Source organism: Hypanus sabinus, chromosome 7, assembly GCF_030144855.1.
Source record: "Hypanus sabinus isolate sHypSab1 chromosome 7, sHypSab1.hap1, whole genome shotgun sequence".
NCBI classification, from domain to species: Eukaryota; Metazoa; Chordata; class Chondrichthyes; order Myliobatiformes; family Dasyatidae; genus Hypanus; species Hypanus sabinus.
In genome coordinates, this window is record NC_082712.1 from 181,381,621 (window position 1) to 181,402,526 (window position 20,906).

Consider the following 20,906-nt stretch of genomic DNA (forward strand, 5'->3'; position numbering starts at 1 on the left):
TATTTGTTAGCTTGCTTTTCATATTTCATCTTTTCCCTTTTAATGATCTTTTCAGTTACTCTCTGTAGGGTTTTTAAAAACTTCCCAATCCTCTATCTTCCTACTAATTTTTGCTTTGTTGTTTGCCATTTGAGTATTACTTCATTTTTGGAATGCATGGGTCCTGCACCTTCCTAATTTCTCCCAGAAACGCATGCCATTGCTGTTCTGCTGACACCCCTGCCAGCAGCTCCTTCCAGTTTACTTCTGCCAGCTCCTCTCTCACACCGCTGTAATTTCTCTTACTCTGCTGAGATACTGCTATAAAGACTTTACTTTCTCCCTATCATATTTCAAGTTAAACTCAATCATATTGGTTCCTAAGAGTTTTTTTCTTACCTTAAGCTCCCTAATCACCTCTGGTTCATTACATAACACCCATTCCAGGATAGCTGATCCCCTAGTAAGCTTAATGACGAACTGGTCTAAAAAGCTATCTCTTAGGCATTCAATAAACATTCTCTTGAGATCTATTACCAAACTGATATTCCCAATTGACCTGCATGTTAAAATCTCCCATGGCTACCATAACATTGCTCTTTTAATGCACCTTTTCTGTTTCCTGTTGTAACCTGTGGTCCACCTCCCAGCCACTGTTAGGAGGCCTGCATATAACTGCCATCAATGTTCTTCTACCTTTGCTGTTTCTTAACACAACACACAAGGATTCAACACCTTCCGATCCTATGTCACATCTTTGTACTGATTTGATGCCATTCTTTGCCAGTAGAGCCACACAATCCCCTCACTTCCTATCCCTCCGATGTAACGTGTAACTTTGGACATTCAGCTTCCAACTACAACCATCCCTCAGTCATGATTCAGTGATGACCACAACATCATACCTAGCAATCTGTACTACTACAACAAGATCATCCACCTTATTTCTTACAGTACGCAGGTTTAGATACAACACTTTGAGTACTGTATTTGCTACCTTTTCTGATTCTGCATCCTAGTGGTAGCTGTGTGGAACGAGCTTCCAGTAGAAGTGGTAGAGGCAGGTTCGATATTGTCATTTAAAAAAAATTGGATAGGTATATGGACAGGAAAGGAATGGAGGGTTAAGGGCTGAGTGCAGGTTGGTGGGACTAGGTGAGATTAAGCGTTGGGCATGGTCTAAAGGGGCCGAGGTGACCTGTTTCTGTGCTGTAATTGTTAGATGGTTATAACTAAGTCCCATCACCTGCCTGCCCTTCCTGATAGTCTGACTGCATGCCATCTTTACTTTTTTACCATTCATCCTATCCTGAGTCCCCTCATTCTGGTTCCTACCCTCTGCCAAATTAACTTAAATCCTCCCCAACAACGACCCTAATAAAACTCCTTGTGAGAATATTGGTCCCCCTCGGGTTCAGGTGCTATCTTATCACTTTTGAACAGGTCATTCCTCCCCCAGTGATCCAAGAACCTGAAGCCCTGCCCCCTGCACCGGCTTCTCAACCATACTTTTATCTGCCAAATCATCCAGTTTCTACCCTCACTGGCATGTGGCACAGGTAGCAATCCAGAAATTACTGCCCAGCAGGTCCTGCTTTTCAGCTTCCTACCTAGCTCTCTAAATTCTCTTTTCAGGACCTCATTGCTTCTCCTTCCTATGTCATTGGTACCAATATGTAGCTCCCCCTCTCTCTTCAAAATGTTGTGGATGCCATCTGAGACGTCCCTGATCCTGGCACCTGAGAGGCAGCATACCATCCAGGTGTCCCGTTCACATCCACAGAATTTCCTATCTGTTCCCTTCACTATTGAGTCTTCTATCATGACCGCTCCTCTGTTCTCCAACTTTCCCTTCTGCAACATGCCTGAAACTTGGTTGCTATGTCATTCTCCCAGGAGGTCATCCCTCACAAAAGTATCCAAAGTGGTATACTTGTTTTTGAGGTGAATGGCCACGGAGTGCTCTGCTCTAACTACCTATTTCCATTTCTCCTGACTGTCATCCAGCTGCTCACCTCCTGCAGTTTTCCTGCCAGTATCCTCCTCCATACCACCTGGGCATGTCTCTGTAATTCCCTTTATTCAATTACAATACTGATACATGTGAGTTACACTTCTCGCTCTCAAATTGCAATATGAATTCAATCATATTATGAGCACTGCCTCCCAAGGGGTCCTTTACGTTAAGCTCCCTAATATGATCTGGGTTACTACAAAACACTCAATCTAAGAAGGTCTTTCCCCCAGTAGGCTCAAGCACAAACTGCTCTAAAAAGCTATCCAGTAGGCACTCAACAAATTACCTCTCTTGTGATCCAACACCAACTTGGTTTTCCAAGTCTCCTTGCATATTGAAGTCCCCCATTACAATTGTGTCATTAGCCTTATTACATACCTTTTCCAGCTCCCTTTGCAATCCCAACCCCACATCTTGGCTACTATTTGGAGGCCTATAAATGATTCCCATAATGGTTTTATCACCCTTGCAATTTCTTATCTCCTCCCTGAAAGATTCAACATTTTCTGACCCTATGTCAACTCTTTCTAAAGATGTAATTCCATCTCTTACCAACAGAGCCACACCACCGTTCAAGCCTTCCTGTCTGTTCTTTCGATACAAAGTATATCCTTTGATGTTAAGCTCCCAACTATGGCCTTCTTTCAGCCACGACTCAGTGATGCCCATAGCATCATTCCGACCAATCTCTAATAGTGCCACGAGGTCATCCACTTTATTCCAAATGCTATGTGCATTTAAATACAGCACCTTCAGTCCTGCATTCTTCACCCTGTCTGCATTTGTACTCAATCATTGGCTTGTCCTTCCTTACATTCATGTTACACCCATCATCTACTTGTAAACCTGCTGGCTCATCCTCAGCTCTCTCATACTGGTTCCCATCCTCCTGACATATTAGTTTAAACCACTCCCAACAACACCAGTAAATCTGACCAGAAGAATGTTGGTCCCGTTCGGATCCAAGTGCAACCTGCCCCTTTTATACAGGTCACACTTGCCCCAGAAGAGGTCCCAATTATCCAGAAACCTGAATCCCTGCCCCCTGCTCCAATTCTTCAGCAATCCATTTATTTGCCAACTCATACAATTCCTATCCTCTTTGACTTGTGGGACAGGCAGCAATCCCAAGATTACTACCATTGAGGTCCTGCTTTTCAGCTTCCTTCCTAACTCCCTATATATTTTTTTCAAGATCTCCCTTGGGTACCAATACGTACAATGACTTCTGGCTGCTCACCCTCCCTTTTCAGGATATTGTGCACCTGTCCAGAAACATCTTGGACCCTGGCTCCTGGGAGGCAAGCTACCTTCTGTGTTTCCTTTTTGCATCCACAAAATCGCCTAACTGTCCCCCTGAGCATACAGTCCCCAAAAACTGCTGCCATCTTCTTCAGTTCTTTACCCTTTTGGGCCACAGCGCCAGAGGCATGGTCGCTGTTGCTTTGCCCAGGTAGGTCATCTCCCCCCCGCCCCCCCATCAAGACTCAAAATGGAGTACTTATTGTTGAGGTGGACAGCCACAAGTTTGCTTTTCGCTATCTGACATTCCCCCTTCCATCTCCTGACAGTCACTCGTTAACTGTCTCCTATAGCCTTGGGTTGACCAACTCCCTATAGCTCATGTCTGTCGTTATCTCACTTTTCCTAGCAAGGCGTAGGTCATCGAGCTGCAGCTCTAGTTCCCTGCCATGGGAGATGCCTACTTGTCTCTGTTAACCAAGGTGTCTTTGCTGGTCCCATTTGCTCACGCTTGGTTTTGTCTCTCTAAACTTTTCCTATACATCTCCAAATTCCTTTAAGGTGTTGTAATTGTACCCACTTCTTTAGCTTATTCTGGCATCTCATCCTCTGCCTACCACCTTCTGGTGAATACTGTCCCTCTCATCTCCTTTCACTCATTTTGGTTCATGTGGAATTCAGCAAGGACAAGTCAATACTGTCTGAAGTACCATGAGGACTAAAAATGCAAAGGGTTATGGAGTTTTGGGGATGGTGGGGTATGGTACTGATATTTAGTAGGTATTCCACAACAGCACTGTAAGGTTGGGTACATGGTTAGTCAATGGGGTCCCTGGTTAGGATAGCTGATTATTCAGTGTGTCTCAGTGTAAGTTTTCTCTTTGTATAGATGACCTTCACCCGCCCAGCTAACCACCGGCAACTGACCTTCAGGGAGATCTCGGAGATTGCCAAGGTTCCTGTTAGTGAGGTGAGCTGATATGTGATAAAATGCAAAGAGTCATAGAGTACAGAAACGGGCCCTTTGGCCCAACTGACTTTGTCCTAACTATACTCAATGCATTTGCCTGCATTTCACCCATTATCTGCTGAAGTTTTCCAATCCATACACCTGTCCATCTGTCTTTTAAATATTGCTAATGTAGCTGTTCATCACTTCCTCTGGCAGCTCAATCCACATACACACCACTCTTTGTGTAAAACAAAAACAATTGCACCTTAAGTTCCTCTTAAATTTTTCCCCTCCCATCTTAAGCTCATACCATCTAATACTGAATACTGCAACTCTATCAGAAAAAGAGAGTGTTCCCCTCATGATTTCATACACCTCTACCAGACGTCCTCTGTCTCTTTGATCTACTAAGTAAAATTCCAGCTTCTCCCCATAACTCTGTCCCTCAACTTTCTTGGAAATGTGTTCTGTTTATTTCCAGTTTAATGATATCTTTCCTACAGCAGATTGGTCAAAACTGAACACAATACTCCCTCAAGTGTGTCCTCGGCAGCAACCTCTACAACTGCACCATGACCTCTTAATTTTACTCAGTGTCCTGAATTGAGAAGGCCAGAATGCCAAAAACCACTTTCATAACCCTGTTTACCTGTAACTCCACTTGTACTTGTAGTTCCTTCTGTTCTACAGCACTCCTCAGGGTTCTGCTGTTCTCTGTGAATGGTTAAATGTGATAGGATGTTTAAGTGTTAGAAGTATTTGAGTTTGACTGTTGTCAGTCCATGCAACGAAGGGGGTGGGTCTCCTGACTGTTTCCATTCCACGACATCCTGCCCTCCATTGCTCTGTACCTTGCTCACGAATATACTTGGTGATTTACAAAGGATCTGTGACTTTCAGTAAAGCAACTTCTTGGCAGCCCCTTCAGTTCAAATCTAATCAGTGGTAAGAACCTCTCAGCATCTACTCTGTTATTTGGTGTCGTACTGACATCAGCTGTCCTCATGGAACCTCATGGAAGATAACTTCTCACTCTAGGAAGCACTGTGCTGCATCCTTGCTTCCGGAGTCCAGGGTGCTCCAATTCGGATCATTCTGCCTCCTGCCACTGCTCTAAACAGTGTTCAAAGTTCAAAGTAAATTTATTATCAAAGTATGTATATGTTACCATGTACAACCCTGAGATTCATTTTCTTATGGCCATTCACAGTAAGTACAAAGAAACACAATAGAATTAATGAAAAACCCACATATAAAACAGGCAATCAATGTGCAAAAGATAACAGCTGTGCAAATGCAAAAACAAAAAGAAAAATAATGATAATAAGCAAATAAGTAAGTAAATAAATAAGCAATAATTATCAAGAACATGAGATGAAGAGTGCTTGAAAGTGAGTCCATAGCTTGTGGAAGCAATTCAATGTTGGGGTGAGTAATGTTGAGTGAAATTATCCCCTCTGGTTCAGGAATTTGATATTGTGGGGGGGGGGGGTAATAACTGTTTCTGAACCTGGTGATGTTGGCCCTGAGGCTCCTGTACCACCTTCCTGATGGCGGCAGTGAGAAGAGAGCATGACCTGGGTAGTGTGGTTCGATGGGGATTGCTCCTTTCCTATGATAACCCTCTATGTAGATGTGCTCAATGTTGGGGAGGGCTTTACCCATGGTGGACTGGGCCACATCCACTACTTTTTGTAGACTTTCTGTTCAAGAGTATTGGTGTTTTCCATAACCATATAGCAATTACAGCACGGAAACAGGCCATCTTGGCCCTTCTAGTCCGTGCTGAAAGCTTACTCTCACCTAACTCGCACTGACTCGCACTCAGCCCATAACCCTCCATTCCTTTCCTGTCCATATACCTATCCAATTTTACTTTAAATGACAATAACGAATCTCTCTCTACCACTTCTACTGGAAGCTCGTTCCACACAGCTACCACTCTCTGAGTAAAGAAATTCCCCCTCGTGTTACCCTTAAACTTTTGCCCCCTTACTCTCAACTCATGTCCTCTTGTTTGAATCTCCCCTACTCTTAGTGGAAAAGGCCTATCCATGTCAACTCTATCTACCCCCCTCATAATTTTAAATACCTCTATCAAGTCCCCCCTCAATCTTCTATGCTCCAAAGAATAAAGACCTAACTTGTTCAACCTTTACCTGTAACTTAGGTGCTGAAACCCAGGTAACATTCTAGTAAATCTTCTCTGTACTCTCTTTATTTTGTTGACATCCTATAATTCGGTGACCAGAACTGTACGCAATACTCCAAATTCGGCTTTACCAGTGCCTTGTGCAATTTTAACATTACATCCCAACTCCTATACTCAATGCTCTGATTTATAAAGGCCAACATACCAAAAGCTTTCTTCACTACCCTATCCACATGAAATTGCACCTTCAGGGAACTATGCACCATTATTCCTAGATCATTCTGTTCTACTGCATTCCTCAATGGCCTACCATTTACCATGTATGTCCTATTTGGATTATTCCTACCAAAATGTAGCACCTCACACTGATCAGCATTAAACTCCCATCTGCCATCTTTCAGCCCACTCTTCTAACTGGCCTAAATCTCTCTGCAAGCTTTGAAAACCTATTTCATTATCCAATTTGCTACCCACCTTAGTATCGTCTGCATACTTACTAATCCAGTTTACCACCCCATCATCCAGATCATTAGTGTATATGACAAACAACGTTGGACCCAGTACAGATCCCTGAGGCACACCACTAGTCACCAGCCTCCAACCTGACAAACAGTTATCCACCACTACTCTCTGGAATCTCCCATCCAGCCACTGTTGAATCCATTTTACTACTTCAATATTAATACCTAACGATTGAACATTCCTAACTAACCTTCCGTGCGGAACCTTGTCAAAGGCCTTACTGAAGACCATATAGACAACATCCTCTGCTTTACCCTCGTCAACTTTCCTAGTAACCTCTTCAAAAAATTCAATAAGATTTGTCATACCTGACCTGCCACGCACAAGTCCATGTTGACTGTTCCTAATCAGACCCTGTCTATCCAGATAATTATATATACCATCTCTAAGAATACTTTCCATTAATTTACCCACCACTGATGTCAAACTGACAGGCCTATAATTGTTAGGTTTACTCTTAGAACCCTTTTTAAACAATGGAACTACATGAGCAATACGCCAATCCTCCGACACCATCCCCGTTTCTAATGACATTTGAAATATTTCTGTCATACCAGGCTGTGATGTAACCAGTCAGGATATTCTCCACTGTGAATCTGTAGAAATGTGACAAAGTTTTAGATGACATGCCAAATCTTCACAAACCTAAGAAAGTAGAGGTGCTGCTGTGTTTTTTCCATGCTGGGCTCTGGACAGATCCTCTGAAATGGTAATGTGGAGGATTTTACATCCCTTTGCTGTTGTGTCTCTTTGTTTGAGTGCAGCTGAGTGTAAAACTGTGCTGTGCCCACAGGTGGAACTACTGGTGATGAAGGCATTGTCTGTGGGTCTGGTGAAGGGAAGCATTGATGAGGTGGATGAGCGCGTTCACATGACATGGGTCCAGCCCCGAGTGTTGGATCTGCAGCAGGTAAGCCCCAGATTTTGGGTGTTACAGAGTACAGGTGGTCCCTGAGTTAGGAACATCCGACTTACAAACAACTCGTACTTAACGAACCGAGGAAGGAGAGCGCCGTCCGTCATTTTAAGTTGGGTCACGACGCAGTCTGCCATTTTAAGTCGTTGCTGTTGACACTGAGTGTGTAACTTTGTATTTGGCTTAAATTTTTCTTTTTTTTATTGTAATTTATTTTTTTATTTGCAGTTCATCATCAAACAAACATTTCCATAAGATGTATTTCAGACATTCTACGTATATATCATATAATCATATATGTCACAAATCTCCACAAAGTATTTGAGGTATACACTTATAGAAAAGAGTTGGAAAGAAAAAAACAAGCAAAAGGAAAAAAACTATGTACAAGTAGGGAGTGATCTTTTTTTTTTACAACATATTCATTGATTTGTGAGAATAAAATCAGGCCTATAAGCCATTAAGTAGTTAAACCATTTTTCCCAGTATGAATCAAATTGTTCCAGCTAATTAACAAATGCTATTATCTTCTCCATTTTGTAAATGTCCATTGTAATTTCCATCCATGCATTTAAAGTTGGGCTCTCCTGTGTTAACCATTTCCTAGTAAGAGTCTTTTTACCAACCACCAATAGTATATTCATTAAATATTTATCTCTTTTTGACCATTCTTGAGGTATATCCAAAATATATGGTCTTACTCTCTAAGGGTATTTTACATTTAAAGATGTTTTGTAGGGATTGTGTATCCCCCTCCAATAGTTTTTGATAACAGGGTAGTCCCAAAAAATATGATAATGATTTGCATTTTGATTTCCACAATTTCTCCAGCAAACAGGGAGGTTACTATCATAATGGGATTTTTGAGAGGGTGTAATAAAATATCTTATCAAGTTTTTCCATCCAAATTCCCTCCATTTCTGTCAACTGGTACACTTCCATTGATACCTCCATATTGTTGTCCATTCTTCCTCAGATATAATTATCCCTCCTTCCTTCTGCCATTTTGTTTTAATGTATAAGTCAAATGTGTTTTAAGATTTGACAACCCCTTATACATGCTTGAAATGATTCTACTGTAGCGGTGTGCTCCATGCAGCGCTGAAATAACGACACAGAGTTGGTAAACTGCAGTTAAAAAAAGATTTTATTCGAACTTCGCGGCCTTGCTTTAAAGCCTCCCTGATCCTGCCCTCCCCGGGCGCGGATGCTGTAGGGGGCACATATTCACAGTTCTGTCCCACGCGCGGATGCTGTAGGGGGCACGTATTCACAGTCCCGCGCGGGCTTTTCCCTTTGTTGGTGAAGCAGACCTGGCGCCCTTTTGGGACTGGCCTTTATGCTGGCGCGCTGGCTAGTTCTAAGCTGGTTCGAGTGCGCTAGGAAGTGGGTCGCCACGTAACCCTCCCCCCCCAGAACCGGCGATACACCCCCCAAAGCACAGTCTGGGCCGGACCCTGTTTGGGAGGTCAGCCTCTACGCCGCAAACCGGTCGGCCTCTGCAAACTCGACCGGTTGCGCCACGTCCACATGGGCCGGTTTGAGTCGGTCCACCGTGAAAACCTCCTCTCTCCCCCCAACGTCCAGCACGAACGTGGACCCATTGTTCCTGATCACCGTAAACGGCCCCTCCTAGGGCCGCTGTGGTGGTGGCTGATGCCCGCCCCTTTGTACAAACACAAACTTACAGTTCTGCAAGTCTTTGGTACGCAGGTTGGGTTCTGCCCATGCTGCGAAGTGGGTATGGGGGCCAGGTTGCCGAGCCTCTCGTGTAGTCTGCCCAGGACTGCTGCGGGTTCTTCCTCGTGCCCCCTTGGGGCTGGTATTAACTCCCCGGGGACGACCAGGGGTGCGCCGTACACCAACTCGGCCGACGAGGTGTGCAGATCGTCTTTGGGCATCGTGCGGATGCTGAGTAGGACCCAGGGAAGTTTGTCCACCCAGTTAGCTCCTCTCAGGCAGGCCATGAGAGCCGACTTTAGGTGACGGTGGAAACGCTCCACTAGTCCGTTCGACTGTGGGTGGTAGGCAGTTGTGTGGTGCAGCTGTGTCTCCAAAAGGCTGGCCATAGCTGACCACAGGCCGGAGGTGAACTGGGCGCCTCTGTCGGAGGTAATGTGGGCCGGTACACCAAAGCGGGACTCCCAGGTGGCGATCAGTGCCCGGGCGCAAGATTCGGAGGTGGTGTCGGTGAGCAGGACCACCTCTGGCCATCTGGTGAACCGGTCCACGATAGTGAGGAGGTGCCGTGCTCCGCGCAACACTGGCAGGGGGCCCACAATATCCACATGAATGTGGTCGAAACGCTGGTGGGTGGGGTGGAACTGCTGCGGCAGAGCTTTGGTGTGCCGCTGCACCTTGGCCGTCTGGCAGTGCATGCACGTTTTGGCCCATTCACTGACTTACCTGCGGAGTCTGTGCCAAACGAACCTGCTGGAGACCATCCGGACGGTTGTCCTGATGGAGGGGTGCGCTAAGTTATGAATGGAGTCGAAAACGCGTCACCGCCAGGGTGCCGGGACGACGGGACGGGGTTGGCCGTTGGTGACGTCACAAGAGTAGAGTCCTCTCACCTGGGCCTATGGGGAGGTCCTGGAACTACAAACCGGAGACTGCAGTTCTGTAACTAAGGATCTCTTCATCTGCCTGCTGTGCCTCTGCCAGCGCCTCAAAGTCTACCCCTTGGGAAAGGGCATGAATGTTAGGGCGAGAGAGCGCATCCACCACAACATTGTCCTTACCCGAGATGTGCCGGACATCCGTCGTGTATTCAGAGATGTAGGACAGATGGCGCTGCTGGCGGGACAACCAGGGATCGGACACCTTCGTGAACATAAAGGTAAGCGGCTTGTGGTCCGTGAACGCGGTGAAGGGCCTACCTTCTAAGAAGTACCTGAAATGCCGGATTGCCAGGTATAGCGCCAACAGTTCCCGGTCGAAAGCACTGTATTTGTGCTCAGATGGTCGCAGGTGTTTGCTGAAAAACGCCAGGAGTTGCCAGCGACCCGCGATGAGTTGCTGCAGTACCCCACCGACTGCTGTGTTAGGTGCGTCCACTGTGAGGGCGGTAGGGACGTCCATTCTGGGGTGCACTAGCATTGCAGCGTTTGCCAAGGCTTCTTTCATTTTAATGAAAGCGGCGGCGGACTCCTCGTCCCAGATAATGTCCTTGCCTGGACCCGACATCAGGGCGAACGGGGTGCATGATTCAGGCAGCTGAAGGGAAGAAGCGGTGGTAGAAATTTACCATACCCACGAATTCCTGAAGGCCTTTGATTGTGGTGGGTCAGGGAAAATGGCGGACTGCGTCTACCTTAGCGGGCAGAGGAGTTGCCCCGTCTGTAGTGATCCTGTGGCCCAGGAAGTCGATGGAGTTGAGCCCGAACTGGCATTTGGCCCGGTTGATTGTCAGGCCGTATTCACTCAGTCGGGCGTAGAGTTGACGGAGGTGGGACAGATGTTCCTGATGACTGCTGCTGGCTATGAGGATGTCGTCCAAATAGATGAAAGCGAAGTCCAGGTCGCGTCCATTAACCGCTGAAACGTCTGTGCGGCATTCTTCAGGCCGAACGGCATGCGGAGGAACTCGAAAAGGCCGAACGGGGTGATGAGTGCATTTTTGGGGACGTTGTCCAGATGCATCAGGATTTGATGGTATCAAGGTTTACCTTGGAGAAGATCCGTGCGCCGTGCAGGTTTGCTGCAAAGTCCTGAATGTATGGCACAGGGTAGCGGTACGGTGTTGTAGCCTCGTTCAGCCTGCGGTAGTTGCCGCATGGTCTCCAGCCCTCTGTTGCTTTGGGCACCATGTGCAGGGGGGAGGCCCATGGGCTGTCAGACCACTGTATGATCCCCAATTCCTCCATCCTCTTGAACTCCTCCTTCGCCAGTCGGAGCTTGTCCGGGGAAGCCTTCGAGCACGGGCGTGGAGGGTTGGTCCCTGGGTCGGGATGTGGTGCTGTATGCCGTGTCTGGGCATGGCTGCCGTGAACTGCAGTGCCAGAACCAATGGGAAATCCGCCAGGACTCTGGTGAAGTCGTTGTCGGACAGCGTGATGGAGTCTAGATGTGGGGCCAGCAACTGGGCTTCTCCCAGGGAGAACGTTTGAAAAGTCTCGGCGTGAACCAGTCTCTGCCTCGGCAGGTCGACCAGTAGGCTGTGAGACTGCAAAAAATCCGCACCCAGAAGCGGCTGGGCTATGGCGGCCAGAGTGAAGTCCCACGTGAACCGGCTGGAGCTAAACTGTAGCTGCACTTGTACGGGTGCCGTAGCTCCTTACTGTGCTGCCGTTCGCGGCCCTCAGGGTGGGACCCGGTGCCCTGTTGTGGGTGTCGTAACTCGTCGGAGGTAAGACGCTGATCTCGGCACCGGTGTCGACCAAAAAATGGCGTCCCGACCGCTTGTCCCACACATACAGGCGGCTATCCTGATGGCCAGCCGCCGTAGCCATCAGCGGCGGCTGGCCCTGGTGTTTCACGGGAACTTGCAAGGCGGGCAACAGCGGTGGGCTTCTGCGCCCCACCGCTGGTAGTAGAAGCACCATTGTTCGTTGGGCTCCTCACTCCTGCCTTTGGGGTTAGTGGGCTCTGTGGCCAGGCCTGGTCTGGTTTGCCGCTGGGAACGTGGCCTGGTGATCTGTGCGACGGACGCTGCACTCACCTTCTTGGCATTCCACAGCAAGTCCGCTCGGGCTGCCACCTTCCGGGGTCGCTGAAATCCGCGTCGGACAGCAGCAGGTGCATGTCCTCGGGCAGCTGCTCCAGGAATGCCTGCTCAAACATGAGGCAGGGCTTCTGTCCTCCGGCCAGAGACAACATCTCATTCATTAAAGCCGATGGAGGTCTGTCTCCCAAACCATCCAGGTGCAGTAAACGGGCAGCCCGCTCGCGCCGTGAGAGTCCGAAAGTCCTTATGAGCAGGGCTTTGAATTCCGTGTATTTGCCGTCCACTGGGGGAGACTGTAAGAACTCCTCAACCTGGGCCGCTGTGTCCTGGTCGAGGGAGCTCACCACGTAGTAGTAACGTGTGTCCTCCGAGGTTATCTGCCAAACGTGGAATTGGGCTTCTGCTTGCTGGAACCATAGGTGAGGTCACAGTATCCAGAAGCTTGGCAGTTTCAACGAAACTGCATGAACAGATGCGGTGTCGGTCGTCTTCGGCCCAAATATCATTTGGGCTGTCAGGGTCACCAATTGTAGCGGTGTGCTACACGCAGCACTGAAATAACGACACGGAGTCGGTAAACTGCAGTTAAAAAAAGATTTTATTTGAACTTCATGGCCTCGCTTTAAAGCCTCCCTGATCCCGCCCTCCCCAGGCGCGGATGCTGTAGGGGGCACGTATTCACAGTCCCACGCGGGCTTTTCCCTTTGTTGGTGAAGCAGACCTGGCGCCCTTTTGGGACTGGCCTTTATGCCGGCGCGCTGGCTATTTGTGAGCCAGTTCGAGTGCGCTAGGAAGTGGGTTGCCACACTACTACCATTATCTGAATTATATGCTTTTCTAAATAACTCTATCAAGCATGCACTCACCTTGTTTACATTTTTAATCATCTTATTAACATGTTGTGGCATCTGTAAATACCGATTAAAAAATCTTGTTTTTCTATTAGTGTTTCTCTTTAAGCATTTCAAAACTGAGTGTTCCTTCTTTCATTATGTTGCAAAGAACTGTTATTCCTTTAGCTGTCCGGTCCTTAAATCTAGCATTTGGTGTAAAATCCGAGTCATATGCACATCGTTTAAGAATTGCAGTATCCCCCTCTAGATATATATTCTTTTATAGTAGTTTTCCATATTTTAAGAGTCAATTTCACCCATGGGTTATCAATAGTATTTATGTACCTTTGCAGGTTGTTATCAGCCAAAATTGCTTGTATGGGGATGGGAAGTACTTGCTCCTCAATGTTTTTCCATTGAGCGTCATATGATGGGTTGCACCAACATATCACAGCTCTCAACTGTGCTGCAAAATAATAATCTCTTAAGAGGAGGCAAGCCCAATCCCCCCTTTTCCTTTGCTAATTGCAAAGTTTTGAGATGAACTCTAGGCCTTTTACCCTGCCAAATATACCATGATAGCATCTTGTTCCATTCATTGAATTGATTTTGATTAATCTCTATTGGTAGGATCTGAAAGAGATATAACAGTCTGGGCGGTATATTCATTTTAATAGACTCAATCCTTGAACTGAGACTGAAAAAAGGAATCAGGCTCCATCTTGCCACATCTTCCTTTTTATATAGAGGCTGATAATTACATTCTGATAATTTTTCCAAATCTTTTGGCATAAAGATGCCCAAATATTTGAAAGACTCTGTGTGCCATGCCCAGGGATATTGACTTTCAATTTCTCTTGGTGGGCTATAGTAACATGAAAGTAATTGGGTTTTATCTATGTTGATCTTGTATCCTGATAATTGACCATATTGTTCAAAGGATTGCATCAATTTAGGTAAAGAGTATGTTGGTTGCCCTAGATAGATCAAAATGTCATCCGCATAACAAGCCATTTTATGCTCTGTCCTTTAATAGTAATTCCCCTGATATCTTCATTTTGTCTGATGTATTGAGCTAATGGTTCCAGATACAATGTGAAGAGTATCAGTGACCATGCACAACCCTGTCTCGTGCCCCTTTCTAGGGTAAGGCTATTTGATAAATATCCATTGATTTTAATCCTAGCAGTAGGGTTGTCATATAGAGTCTGTATAGTTTTAATAATTGTCTTAGAAACCAAATCTATGTAAAGTTCTGTAAAGAAAATTCCAATTAACCGAATCAAATGCCTTTTCAGCGTCTACGCTTATCACTATTGCTTCAATTTTTTTTTTGTATATGATCCTTAATGTGAAGTGTCCTTCGTATATTGTCTTGTGTTTGGCGTTGTCGTATAAAACCTGTCTGATCGTTACGTATCAGTATAGGTAGAAACTCCTCTAATCGTTTGGCCATGATGGAGGTAAATAATGTATAATCTACGTTAAGAATGGATATTGGTCTAAATGACCCGCATTCCATTTTATCCTTGCCTTCTTTTGGTATAGCTGAGATTATCGCTTCCTTCCAACTGGGTGGCATTTGTGCCTTTTTTAAAGCCCAGTTCAGTGTGGGGAGTAAAGCAGGAATTAACTCATTTTTAAACTCTTTGTACCACTCTGCCATATACCCATCTGATCCTGGTGACTTGCGTAATTTAAGCCTACTAATTGCAGCTTTTAATTCAACTTCAGTTATGTCAGCAGTCATCGTTCTATTTTGTTCTTTGCTTAAAGTGGGTAACTCTAGAGAATTCAAGAAGGTGTCAATATGAGTTATGCTTACCCCTAGAACTTTGGAATATAGAGTTTTGTAAAACACTTCAAAAGCTTCTTGAATTTCACTTCGTTTATTTTTTATCATTTTCGTTCTTGGGTCCCTAATTCTATGAATTGTATTTTCTGCTATCTTCTTTTTCAGTTTCCACGCCAGTATTTTCATAGACTTTGATCCACTTTCATAATGTCTCTGTTTCAGAAACATTAAATTTTTCCTGATTTCTTGCTTAGCCAAACTATTAATTTCATTCCTAATTTTTATAATTTCCCCTAATGTATCCTGTGCCAAATTCAATGTGTTTTTTCTCTAGTTCCTTCATCCTATTTTGTAATTCCTCTAATGTTTTATTCCTTATTTTTTTCTTATATGAAGATATTGCTATGATTTTCCCTCTTAAGACAGCCTTCAGAGTATCTCATAAAATGGGAGGTGAAACCTCTCCATTATCATTAAATTCTAAGTAGAGACCAGTTTCTTTTTTAATTTGTTCCTTAAAGTACGGATCATTGAGTAGACTTGAATTTAGTTTCCAAATAGTATTCTTTGGTTGTAGGTCAAAATCAACAGATAAATATATAGGTGCATGGTCACTTACATCTATTGTCCCAATTCCACAGGTGTTTATTTTGTCTTTGTCTTTTCCAAATGTTATGAAATAGTCTATTCTTGTATATACAGAAAGGGGAGCAGAATAATGAGTGTAATCCCTTCTGTCAGGGAAAAGGTCCCTCCATATATCAATTAAACCAACATCCTCAAAAAGTGTATTAACTTTCTTATGTAAAGATTTTCTTTCATAGGTTTTTCTATTGGAAGAGTCTTAGGTTTGGTTGTAATTGTAAATTTAAGTCTCCCCCACATATCAGGAGACCTTCTGTTTCTGCTACCATAATATCAGTAATTTTCTGAAAGAAACCAATATCACTTCCCGGGGGTGTGTATATATTCAATAGAGTAACTGAATTTCCGTGTATATTCGCCCTTACCAGAATATATTTGCCCTCTTTATCTCCCATTTCGAATACTTTTTCAAAATTTAGCTTACTTGAGATAAGAATAACAACTCCTCTCCTATGTCCTGATTTATATAAGGAGAAAAACAAATTAGTGAAGCCCATTGTCTATAGTTTGCTATGCTCATTATCACTTAAATGAGTTTCCTGTAAATATACTACATAGGCTTGTTCTTTTTTCATTTTGGATTAAATTCTGTTATGTTTGATTGGATTTAATAGCCCATTGACATTAAAAGAAATGAATTTTACTTTGTCCTGAGCCATCTGTATTTATCTGTCAATGTATCATTGAAATTAGAATAAAACTTAATCTATCTACTCCCTGAACAAATAAGAACCAAGAAACGCAGATAATAACAAAAATGGCAACGAATGTGTGATTCCAAGGCTGAGGTCTCTAGTAGATGACCCTGTGTTGAGCTAGAGGGGATGTCTAGCTGTGGGGGATAACCCCTCCGACTTGTGAGTTGAGGGCCCCCATTGCAGTATTCATAAATGTCAATGAACAAATCCATTACATAGAAAAGATTTCCCTGTGTACTCCTATATATACACATACATGCACATATATTTACATATGACTTAAATTTTTCAAAGTTCTTTTCAACTTTCCCGTAGAGTACTTGTTGACTATCGGTCTCATGCCGGTATTTAGCCTTAGATGGAGTTTACCACCTGCTTTGGGCTGCATTCACAAGCAACCCGACTCCGAGAAGACTCTGCTCCGAACGAGCCAGGGGCCTCTACCAGCCTCACACCATCCACAGGGTAGGCCTCAATCAGAAGTCTTGAACTCTCTCTTCAAAGTAAGATTTTTCTTAGTAAGATTCACCCTGAACCCCCCCCCCCCCTTTCCAGTCAGCTGGTGGCGCAGTGAGGTCAGTGCCAGGCTTGAGAATGGAGGTACCCGAGGTTGATCCAGTGACAGACCACTCCCGAGTGCACTCTCCATCCGTGCCGGGTCGATGTCGAGCTCGCAACTCAACCTCGTTTAAAAAAAACGCTGCCACCTCCAGTTTAAATTCCCATGCGGAGTATTGTGGAGGATCAAATACCCAAACCCAGCACGGCCCCCACTTGTCCCATTTAACCTGTCACAGTGTGGTGGAGTTTAGGACCCGGGAAATCCAGTGTGGTGGTCCTTAGGACCCGGAGGAGGCCTGGACCTGCTGCCCACAGTTTCTGTTCCGTTGACGGGAAGCAATCACGATTGAAAATAGAGTGGAAATAATCAAGTGTTTGGAAAGAGGTGGAACGTCATTGGCCATTGGAAAAGCATTAAGCTACAGTCGGTCAACGATCGGAACAATTTTAAAGGATAAAGTGAGAATAATGGAGCATGTGAAAGGTTCTGCCCCGATGAAAGCTACAATTATTACTAAGCAACACAGTGGTTTAATTATTAGAATACATATGTTTCTTAAGTGTTTTATATGCATAGAAAGGTTAAATATGTACTATATACTAAGACAAATGTTTGACTAACTGACGCTAAATACTGGATGTACCTGTTCCGATTTACATACAAATCCAACTTAAAGACAGACTCAGGAACGGAACTTGTTCGTAACCCGGGGACTGCCTGTATTCCAGTATTAGCATGTGAGAAATCACATGAGTGACACTTGGTTTGAGGTAAAGTTTCCATAGAAAGGAAGTTCTGTTGTTCTGGTGCCATCCTCTTTTTACGAGCATGCTATATTGGCACCAGAGGTGTAACAACAATCTAAACTGTCCTCAGCACGTCCTTGGACTGTGTTGGTTGCTGATGTAAGCAATGTGTTTTATTGTTTGTTTTGATGTATATGTGATAAATAAAGCTCATCTTTACAAATATGCCTTCTCCATCCAGCTCATAGATTGTACCTGACCTGCTGAGTCCCTCCAACGTGTTGGGTGCATTTCCAGCATCTGCAGAATCTCTTATTTATGATGTATATGTATGCTAATCCCATGGTCTGATTCATACCCCTGCCTTTATGTGCCTTTCCTATCTAAAGCACCTGTCCAATAGCCTTTAAACAGTGTAACTATCTGTCTCTACTGCCCTCTCAGAAGAGGGTGTAAGGAGGTTGATGTACAGCAGTAACATTAGTGAGAGGTCAGTACTGTAGACATCTAGTTGAGCTGGACTCTGTTGGACATCAATGCAAAAAAGACACATTTCACTTTTTTATTTGATAGATAAAGCTAATCTTTCTTTCAAAAGTGTTATATCTATCCGGTTCCCAGGGATGGAGCCACACAGGCATTTAAACCCCTGTTCTCCTTTCCAGATTAAAGGCATGAAGGAGCGTCTGGATTACTGGTGTGAAGATGTGAAGAACGTGGCCCTGTTGGTGGAACACCAAGCACAGGACATCCTCACCTGACCCACAGCTGCCCTTTGCACACCAGCCCCATCGCAGACACCAATCAGTCAACTCTACAACCATGCATTTTAATCTTGTCTGTGGGGGGACGGTGTTGGGATTAGGATGAAGCAGTTTGATTTCTTTGCCTGGAGACAGGGAGTCAGCTGCTTGGGCTGAGGGCATTTTCACTGCCCCCCTTCTCCCGGCCCCTCACTTACCCCCTACCTTTCCCACTGCCCAGGGAATTCTCACATCTTCTACTGCCTCACACCCCAAGTGGTTGAGGGTGGAGAAATGGGTGGTCCCGTATCCCTGACGTTCACACACCCTGGGGATGAGGGTGAGTGTGGGTGGTCCTGTGTACCTGATGCCGGTACCCCTGGGAAATGAGGGCAGAGGGGGTGTTGGCTCCATTTCCTTGACATCCACACTCCCTGGAGGAAAAGGGCAGGGAGGTGGATGGTCCTAGCTACCAGAGTTACCCTGGGAGTTGGGCTGTGGCAGTGGGTCAGTCTGCTACCCCTCCTTTTTAAACTGATTTTTTAAATGTTAGGATTGAAGATTTTGTGAAATCATTTTGGGAGTGGGGGATCAAATTATTGGGGGAAGGAGCCCCTAGAGTGGCAGCTCATTGGGGGGAGGAAGCATTTGTTTGTGAGTATATGCTGCTTTTAATAAAGTGTGACCTTCTGCACTTCCCCTCATTATTCAGCAGTAACCCCTCTTGCACTCTCTTCCTTCTCTCCAGCCCTTCGTGTTCTCTCCCTTTACCTGCCCCAACTCCCACCTTCTCCCTCCTCTCCAGTCACCTCCTGCTTTCCCCCTCTCTGTGGCCCCATCTGCACCCCAAACTACCCCCACCCCCGACACAACCTGATTCTTCTGGCATCTTGTATGTTGGTATCTGGTTCTTTGTGCTCCCCACAAGTATGGGGGTGTTGGAGGCTGTATTGGGGTGGGGTGTACAGATATTTTGGGGCTCTGGGTTAGAGTGGGGAGGGTGGTGGATAGAATGGAGTTGCTGAGGAAGACAGGAGGGGACTGGAGGGAAATGGGCCAGTGGTGGGTGGAGTGGGTTGGGTTTGGAGGAGGGTGTACAGGGTGTTGCAATCAGTGAGATGAGTTATGGGGACTAAATTGGAAAGGATGATAATACAAGGCTGAAGGGGTTATATTTGAATACACGCAGTATACGGAATAAGGTAGATGTAGTGCAGTAGGAGATTGTCAGGTATGAAAAAAAGCAACTAGAAAAGTCATGAAGAAAAGATGGAATACGAGGGTGAGCTAGTCAATAATATTAAAACAGATACCAGAAGTTTAGTCAGATCCATAAAGTGTAAAAAGAGAGGTGAGAGTAGATATTAGACCACTGTAAAATCGTGCTGGAGAGGTGGAAATTTGCATCAGTTTTCACTGTGAAAGACACTAGCAGTATGCCAGAAGATCGAGAGTGTCAGGGGCAATAGTGAGTGCATTTGCCATTACTAGATAGAAGGGAAGGAAACTGAAAGGTCTGAAGGTAGGTAAGTTACCCGGACCAGATGGCTACACCCCTGAGTTCTGAAAGAGGTGGCTGAAGAGATTGTGGAGGCATTAGTAATGATCACGAGATTCTGGAATGGTTCCAGAAGACTGGAAAATTACATATGTCACTCCACAAAGGGAGAGCGGCAGAAAAAAAGGAAAGAAGTTAGTCAGACCTCAGTGATTGGGAAGATGTTGGAGGAGATTGTTAAGGCTGTGTTTCGGTGTACTTGGAGGCACATGATAAAATAGGCTGTAGCATGGTTTTCTTAAGGGAAAATCTTGACTGACAAATCTGTTGGAATCTTTTGAAGAAAAGACAAGCAGGTCTTTTAAAGGAGAATCAGTGGATGATGTGTGCTTGGATTTTCAGAAGGCCTTTGACAAGGGGCTGCACATGAGGCTGCTTTAATAAGTTAAGAGCCTATGGTATTGCAGGTAAGACTAGCAGTTACAGCATTGGCTGATTGACATAGATGTTTATCTCTCTGACTAGCCAGTGACTAGTGGAGTGCCGCAGGGAATTGTGCAGGGTTTATTGCTGTTTGTCATCTATGATCTGGATGATAAAGTAGTTAACTGGATCTGCAAATTTTCACATGGCATCAAGATTGGGGGCTTAGTTGACAGCATGGGAGACTCAGAGATTGCAGTGTGCTCTGGTCTAGCTGAACATATGGGCTGAAAAATGGTAGATGGAATTTACTGCAGACAAGTGCGAGATGTTGCTCTTAAGAAGGACCAACCAGTGCAGGTCTTACATAAGGAACGGTAGGACAGGGATCTGGAACCACAGCTCCATAATTCATTGAAAGTTGTGTCGCAGGTAGGTATGGTCGTTTAAAAAAGAACTTTTGGCATATTGGCCTTCATAAAATCAAACTATGGAGTACAGGAGATGGGTTGTTTTG

General features: G+C 45.0%; 1 protein-coding gene across 1 annotated transcript in view; it reads left to right on the forward strand.

Annotated features, from left to right (window-relative positions):
* The window catches only part of LOC132397460 (26S proteasome non-ATPase regulatory subunit 13-like), an 82,533-nt gene extending 63,371 nt beyond the window's left edge, over positions 1 to 19,162 (forward strand). Inside the window, exons 11-13 of the mRNA XM_059976282.1 lie at positions 4,128 to 4,208; positions 7,658 to 7,774; positions 18,391 to 19,162. Of these exons, the coding sequence (XP_059832265.1) occupies positions 4,128 to 4,208; positions 7,658 to 7,774; positions 18,391 to 18,486 (294 nt within the window). The 3' untranslated portion in view covers positions 18,487 to 19,162. The remainder of the gene's footprint in view (positions 1 to 4,127; positions 4,209 to 7,657; positions 7,775 to 18,390) is intronic.
* The last annotated feature ends 1,744 nt before the right edge of the window (positions 19,163 to 20,906 follow it).